This window comes from Polyodon spathula, chromosome 48 (assembly GCF_017654505.1).
Source record: "Polyodon spathula isolate WHYD16114869_AA chromosome 48, ASM1765450v1, whole genome shotgun sequence".
NCBI classification, from domain to species: Eukaryota; Metazoa; Chordata; class Actinopteri; order Acipenseriformes; family Polyodontidae; genus Polyodon; species Polyodon spathula.
The window spans coordinates 1,298,664-1,306,129 of record NC_054581.1 but is presented as its reverse complement, the minus strand read 5'-3'; the positions used below and the strand labels follow the sequence as shown (position 1 = coordinate 1,306,129).

The 7,466-nt window shown below is 50.1% G+C and overlaps 1 protein-coding gene across 2 annotated transcripts in view; it reads right to left on the bottom strand.

The window, feature by feature from the left end:
- Positions 1 to 752: 752 nt before the first annotated feature.
- Positions 753 to 7,466, bottom strand: part of LOC121306439 (activated CDC42 kinase 1-like) — a 16,290-nt gene continuing 9,576 nt past the window's right edge. For both annotated transcript variants that reach the window (XM_041238149.1, XM_041238150.1), the window contains 11 exons: positions 7,213 to 7,395; positions 6,728 to 6,880; positions 6,133 to 6,410; positions 5,670 to 5,796; positions 4,992 to 5,138; positions 4,816 to 4,907; positions 3,271 to 3,465; positions 2,574 to 2,638; positions 1,929 to 2,347; positions 1,609 to 1,704; positions 753 to 1,453 (listed from right to left, as the gene is read on the bottom strand). In XM_041238149.1, coding sequence (XP_041094083.1) covers positions 1,301 to 1,453; positions 1,609 to 1,704; positions 1,929 to 2,347; positions 2,574 to 2,638; positions 3,271 to 3,465; positions 4,816 to 4,907; positions 4,992 to 5,138; positions 5,670 to 5,796; positions 6,133 to 6,410; positions 6,728 to 6,880; positions 7,213 to 7,395 — 1,908 coding nt within the window. In that variant the 3' untranslated portion in view covers positions 753 to 1,300. The remainder of the gene's footprint in view (positions 1,454 to 1,608; positions 1,705 to 1,928; positions 2,348 to 2,573; positions 2,639 to 3,270; positions 3,466 to 4,815; positions 4,908 to 4,991; positions 5,139 to 5,669; positions 5,797 to 6,132; positions 6,411 to 6,727; positions 6,881 to 7,212; positions 7,396 to 7,466) is intronic.

Below are 7,466 nucleotides of genomic sequence, written 5' to 3'. Positions count from 1 at the left end.
AACATCTGGAAACTTTGCAAAGACTTCTTTTTTTGCCAATGAAAACCAGAATGAACTTAACAGAAAACAAATGTTTGAATCGTTAGAAATGAATCAAGACTGGCGCCCCCTTGTGGAGACTGGATTGATTGACAGAGGCTTAAATTACCCAAAATAAACTCTAATAACCAAACTCAGCCCCTAGAAAGCAATTCTGCCTCCTTCACACAGTCCTGTATCATAATCCTCACTGTAGACAAAAGCTTATTTAAATAGTGTTTTATTTCCTCCCTGGGGGTATCAAATCCTAGGCAGGTCCACTTCACTGAGTCAGGCAGTCAATCAATCAATCAATCAATCAATCAGACTTCCAAATAGTATTGATGAAGCAGACCCTAGTATGTTGTTGCACTAGTATTGAAGTGTGAGAAATTCATTCCTCTGTCAGGAGTGAATATAAACTGGAGGAAGTATCAGCACAGCACACGTCATTATAAACACCAGGTCTTTATTGTCTGACCTGTTTTTTGAGGTAAACAGGCAGGCCGGTCATTTTAGATATTTTTTTAAAAAATACACTTTCTTAAAAACAAACCCTTTTCACAAAATTATATATATATATACAAACAGCTGATTCAAAATTAAATAATACTTGATTCAAAATATATAATACTATAATATATATATATACTCATATATATATATATATATATATATATATATATAAATTGTTGTTGTTTTTTGTTTTGTGTGTCGAACACAGCTTCAGATAGGACTGGATTTTTTTTTTATGGATTTCTTATGATTTTTCCCTTTGTTTCAGAAAAAATCGTGTACATATACATCTATTTTTTTTAGCTCTTAAAAGTGAATACAGCAAGAGTTTGGCTGTTCCACTACACCTTAGTTTGCTTCCTTCCTTTCAAATAATTGATTTATGTTTTTATTTTTGGTTGATAATTCACAGATGGTGAAAAACAGTATTTAGGTGTGCAATAAACCAGAGAAAAATAATCGTTTTCAAATGTGATGCAATATTTTTCTGCTTTAATAAATATTATGTTAAACTGTGAAATCTCTTGAAATATCTATTATTATTATTTTTTTTTTTTTTAGACAGAGAAATATAGCCCCTAAATATCGAACTGGGATAAGATGGCTCTTAAATCTGGATTGTAAACGCGATTATGATGCAGAGAGAATACAGCAGTTTAGGGTGAAGACAGTTCCTCTTGTGGCCGGGGCTCTGTATTGCATGTGTCTTGCATTTTTCCCACCCATCCTTATCACAGTCTGCGTTTCAGGAGGGCTGTACTCTTGGTCAGGGTCTCCCTGTTCCCGGGGGCTGTGTTTGGGACCCATGTTGGTCTCTCATCATGTAGCGACTCGCGGCCTGCAGGTTCCACTGGAAACGCACCAGGATGCGCTGACAGTCCTCGCGGGAACAGCGGCCCATGTAATACAAGTGCTCTGTCTGAGAGACAGAGAGAGAGAGAGAGTGTGAGAGAGAGAGAGAGAAATACACTGCACTCTCTGAGAGAGAGAGAGAGAGAGAGAGAGAAGAGGGCCAGGGGAGGGTGTGAGGAGGGTGCTGGAGCTCTCAGGGAGGGAGGGAGGGGCAGGTCTCACCTTCAGATGCTGCGCTGCTCTCACTGGGTCCCAGTTGTGAATACTCAGGGCGTCTCGACACTCCTCCAGTGTGACTCCGTGCACCGCCTCCTGGACCTGACCAATCAGAGCACAGACAGGGGGCTCAGTCACCAATCAGAGCACAGACAGGGGGCTCAGTCACCAATCAGAGCACAGACAGGAATTGGGAATTGATTTTTAAAAAGCAGTTGGAAATGAAAACCAGAAACTGACGCCGACCCTGCAGAGCACAGCTTTACTTTCAAACCCGCAGTCATACACACAGGATCCAGATTCTAGAGCAAGTTCTGGGGCAGTACCTGCAGGATCGCTGATTTGCGGGAGTCGTTAGCGGTTGCCGGGGGCCACCGTTGCTTCTGTTCCATGCCGTTGAGGATGTGGGGGGTGGAGTGAGCGAGTTGCTCCATCGCCATCAAGTTATTGCCTGGGCACAGAGCAGGCCACAGGCCCCGGACTTGACTGAGATCCGGCCTGCGTTCCCTGGGGTGAACACCCCCTGCGCGCAGCCTGACGTTGGGGTTCAGCAGGAAATCCTTGTGGTTCATGAAGTTGTTCAGAGCGGGTCGATGTTGGGCATCATCGCTCAGCCGGCGGAACTCTAGTTCTGTGGCGCCTGGACCCCGGAAGTCTGCGGCAGGTTTTCTGTGGGGCGTTAGATTGAACTTTCCTGGAGGTTTATTGTGAATATCGATCAGCGATTCCAGACTCCTGGATACCCCTGCAGAGAGAGACATCATCAGCGTTTGGACTCTAGTGCCTTCATCAGTGTTATTGAAACTAAACCGAGTCAAGCAGACCAGCGTTTGGGCTCCAGTGCCTTCATCAGTGTTACTGAAACTAAACCGAGTCAAGCAGAGCAGCGTTTGGTCTCTAGTGCCCTCATCAGCATTACAGTAGGCTTGATCAAAGAAACACTTTTATAGCTCCACAGTCGTGTTGCTCACCTGACATCATGTGCAGTTTGTTGGACCGAATCTCCTTTCTAGGTCCTGGTGTTCTCTTGCAATGCCTAAAAAAAACAAAGAAGAAAAATACAGAACTTTCAGTCTCCGTGCCTCAAGCCTGCCCTGGACTGGAGGGAGCCCCCTTTCTCTTAGGAAGGTGAGGGAGGGAGCAGTCCAGTCTCCGTGCCTCAAGCCTGCCCTGGACTGGAGGGAGCCCCCTTTCTCTTAGGAAGGTGAGGGAGGGAGCAGTCCAGTCTCCGTGCCTCAAGCCTGCCCTGGACTGGAGGGAGCCCCCTTTCTCTTAGGAAGGTGAGGGAGGGAGCAGTCCAGTCTCCGTGCCTCAAGCCTGCCCTGAACTGGAGGGGGCACAGGATTACAGAGCATTCAAGTTGATTGGGTTTGAATGGACTAGGATTAGAAAGACTAGGCTGTGCTGAGAAGCGAATAAATGGATTGTACTGAACTGAATGCATTTAACATAGAGAGTGACAAAGAACAGAGATATGTGAATGAGGAGGAATTAGTCGGCCTTGTTATCTCTTTGTACTTAATAAGAAGATTCCTATTTGGGCTGGATCTGATTATTAAGAGCACTAGATCAGCTAGTCAGTGCTGTGGTTCTAAATCCTCTGTCCTCAATACTGTTCTATGTGTCAGTCAGATAGTAGTGGAGCCGGCGCAGGTTCGAGACACTCACTCGTCAAGCTGGTCTGGGGAGCCCCAGTTCCGGTTTGCAAAGATGTCTCCGCGTCCCGTGTGCACCAAGCTGTTCCTCTGGGGCTGGCTGATCAGGCTGGCAGGCTGCAAGGCGGTGCCAGTCACCAGGGCGGCCGGGAAGGAGCCCACAGCCAGGGTGTGCTGGTTCTGACCTCGCCACTCCAACACGTCCGACCTGCGGAGAAACAAGACCTGTGAGAAAAACCCGCTGGAGCAGAATCAACTAAACTGAGTCAAGCAGAGCAGCGTTTGGGCTCTAGTACCTTCATCAGTGTTACTGAAACTAAACCGAGTCAAGCAGACCAGCGTTTGGGCTCTAGTGTCTTCATCAGTGTTATTGAAACTAAACTGAGTCAAGCAGACCAGCGAGTCAAGCAGACTAAACAGTCAAGCAGAGCAGCGTTTGGGCTCTAGTGCTTCATCAGTGTTACTGAAACTTCAAGCAGAGCAGCGTTTGGGCTCTAGTGCCTTCATCAGAAAACTAAACTGAGTCAAGCAGAGCAGCGTTTGGGCTCTAGTGCCTTCATCAGTGTTACTGAAACTAAACTGAGTCAAGCAGAGCAGCGTTTGGGCTCTAGTGCCTTCATCAGTGTTACTGAAACTAAACTGAGTCAAGCAGAGCAGCGTTTGGGCTCTAGTGCCTTCATCAGTGTTACTGAAACTAAACTGAGTCAAGCAGAGCAGCGTTTGGGCTCTAGTGCCTTCATCAGCGTTACTGAAACTAAACTGAGTCAAGCAGAGCAGCGTTTGGGCTCTAGTGCCTTCATCAGTGTTACTGAAACTAAACTGAGTCAAGCAGAGCAGCGTTTGGGCTCTAGTGCCTTCATCAGTGTTACTGAAACTAAACTGAGTCAAGCAGAGCAGCGTTTGGGCTCTAGTGCCTTCATCAGTGTTACTGAAACTAAACTGAGTCAAGCAGAGCAGCGTTTGGGCTCTAGTGCCTTCATCAGTGTTACTGAAACTAAACTGAGTCAAGCAGAGCAGCGTTTGGGCTCTAGTGCCTTCATCAGTGTTACTGAAACTAAACTGAGTCAAGCAGAGCAGCGTTTGGGCTCTAGTGCCTTCATCAGTGTTACTGAAACTAAACTGAGTCAAGCAGAGCAGCGTTTGGGCTCTAGTGCCTTCATCAGTGTTACTGAAACTAAACTGAGTCAAGCAGAGCAGCGTTTGGGCTCTAGTGCCTTCATCAGTGTTACTGAAACTAAACTGAGTCAAGCAGAGCAGCGTTTGGGCTCTAGTGCCTTCATCAGTGTTACTGAAACTAAACTGAGTCAAGCAGAGCAGCGTTTGGGCTCCAGTGCCTTCATCAGTGTTACTGAAACTAAACTGAGTCAAGCAGACCAGCGTTTGGGCTCTAGTGCCTTCATCAGTGTTACTGAAACTAAACTGAGTCAAGCAGAGCAGCGTTTGGGCTCCAGTGCCTTCACCAGGGATCTTTAATTCATTAACCGGTGTTCCAGTGCAGTCAAATAAAAGGGGAGTGGTTTATTGGGATCAAGTAAAGGAGGTGTGCTCTGCGCCGTACCTGTCAATCACAGTGATGAGGTCGTTGGCTTGCAGCTGCAGTCTTCCAGGTTCGTTGTATTCCTGGATAGCCCTCACCTCTATTGGCTGAGCCTGAAGAGGGAGGAGAGGAGGGAGGGTCACAATGCTGTTTATTGGCTTGCCTTGTGTTCCATGGGAGGTTCAGGTTGCTCTCACCTCGGTAACCAGGCTGGTGAGGGCTGCGAAGGTGGGCCGGTCCTGGGGCTGGTGTGCCCAGCACTGCCTCATGATGGAGTACAGCTCCTGGGGACAGTCCTGAGGATGCTCCAGCCTCTCTCCTTCCTGGTACGTCTTCAACAGGATCTGCATGGGAGAGTCAGAGAACCGTGAGGGGAGAGGAGAGAGAGGGGGAAAGAGATGGAGAGAGGATCCAAGTTCCATCCCTAAACCTTACCCTAACCACAGCTCCAACCCTAATCCTAACCCTAACCCTAACCCTAACCCTAACCCTAACCCTAACCCTAACCCTAACCCTAACCCTAGCCCGAGCCCGAGCCCTAACCCTAAGCCTAACCACAGCTCCAACCCTAACCCTAACCCCAACCCTAGCCCTAGCCCTAAGCCTAACCACAGCTCCAACCCTAGCCCTAACCCTAACCACAGCTCCAACCCTGACCCTAACCCCAACCCTAGCCCTAGCCCTAACCCTAAGCCTAACCCCAACCCTAGCCTTAGCCCTAACCCTAGCCCCAACCCTAGCCCTAGCCCTAACCCTAACCCTAACCCTAACCCTAACCCTAACCCTAACCCTAGCCCCAACCCTAGCCCTAGCCCTAGCTCCATCCCTAAACATAGCAGTGAGTCAGACACACCAACAGACAGACACACAGGTACCTGTCTCCCAGACATCCCCAGCCAAGGCTCCTGACAGTAGGTGAACATCTCCCAGAGCGTCACTCCGAACATCCAGACATCCGAGGAGTGAGAGAAAGTGCCAGCCTTCAGACTCTCTGGAGCACACCTGAGAGAGAGAGAGAGAGAGAGAGAGACGCAACCAGATTTAATACCCCGTGGTTTCACAGCCAACTTAGCACCTGAGAGAAGGCAGCTCAGGGCTCTGGATCAGATGGGTTCTGTGAAACCTCTCCACCAAGACTGCCCTGAAACCCAGCCTGCAATTGGAATGAGACTGATGCATTATTGAAGCGTGTTGACTAGTAGTGTTTCTCAGTGTCTCCAGTGGTCTCCTCACATACGCCCACATGTGGGCACCACAGCTCAACACTGAAGAGGCTGAAAAAGACTTGTGTGGAGTTTCTCCCAGTGTTTCCCCGGCTCTGGGGTTGAGGGCGGTTACCATGCAAAGGGAATGCGTGGGTGGGCTTTCATGACGTAGTGGTCTGTCTTGGAGTCCAGCGCCCTCATGAGGCCGAAGTCGCCGATCTTGACGAGCTCTTGCGAGGCCAGGAGCACGTTGCGCGCGGCGAGGTCCCGGTGAACGAAGCGCCGGGACTCCAGATACGCCATCCCCTTGGAGATCTGCACCGCGAACAGCGAGAGACGCAGGAGCGGGAAATCAGAGTGACGAGAGCGCAGGCAGTCATAGAGAGAGCCCAGCGGAGCCAGCTCTGTCACCTGAGAGAGAGGGGGAGAGCGAGAGGGGAATGAGTGAGAGGGGGAGAGAGACAGGGAGTGAGAGAGAGGGAGGAGAGCGAGAGGGGAATGAGAGGAGAGTGAAGGAGGGAGAGAGAGGGAATGAGACAGAGGGAGAGCGAGAGGAGAGACAGAGAGGGAATGAGAGAGGGAGAGAGAGAGGGAGAGAGGGAATGAGAGAGGGAATGAGATAGAGGGGGAGAGAGAAGGTGAGGGGAGAGAGAGGAGAAAAGGGGAGGAGAGAGGGAGAGAGAGGGAGAAGGGCAGAGTCAGGGGGTGCAGAGGGGGAGGGCTCTCACCATCTTGAGGGGCAGGGTCAGCACCACTCCATGCAGCCGGATCAGGTTGGGATGGTCCAGGGTCTGCATCGTTGTCACTTCCTGCAGGAAGTCTGTCAGAGTCTCCATCTCCTTGGAAACATCAGAGCGGAGGTACTTGACAGCCACGCCCAGCTGAGGAGAAAGCATCAGGCTGCTTCATGCTGGATAATACAATACAGCGTGATACAATACAGTGTGATACACTGCACTGCAATACAATATCTGCTGATGATAGATAACAATATAACAGAATGTAATATAATACAAGGTTGTTATTACTCTCCCCACTCCCCACTACCCTCCCTTCTCCCCACTCCCCTCTCCCCACTCCCCTCTCCCGCTGGATATCCTTCACTCCCCTCTCCCCTCTCCCCTCTCCCCTCCTCCCCCCTCTCCCCACTCTCCCGCTGGGTGTCCTCCACTCCCCACTCCCCTCTCTCCCCTCTCCCCTTCCCCTCTCTCACCACTCTCCCGCTGGGTGTCCTCCACTCCCCTCTCTTCACCACTCCAAAGCACCCGTTCCCCAGTTTCTCGCAGAGCTGCAGGTCGGACTCCGGAATGAGGCAGGTGAGCGGGCGCTCGGGTTCCGGGGGGTAGGGGGGGCTCCGTGATTGGCCCAACTGCTCTGGGCACTGCCCTTTGAACACCTAGAGGAAGCACGTGATTGGATATCAAGCAAGGAAGGAATTCACCAGCAGCTTCAATTTAATGACACGGG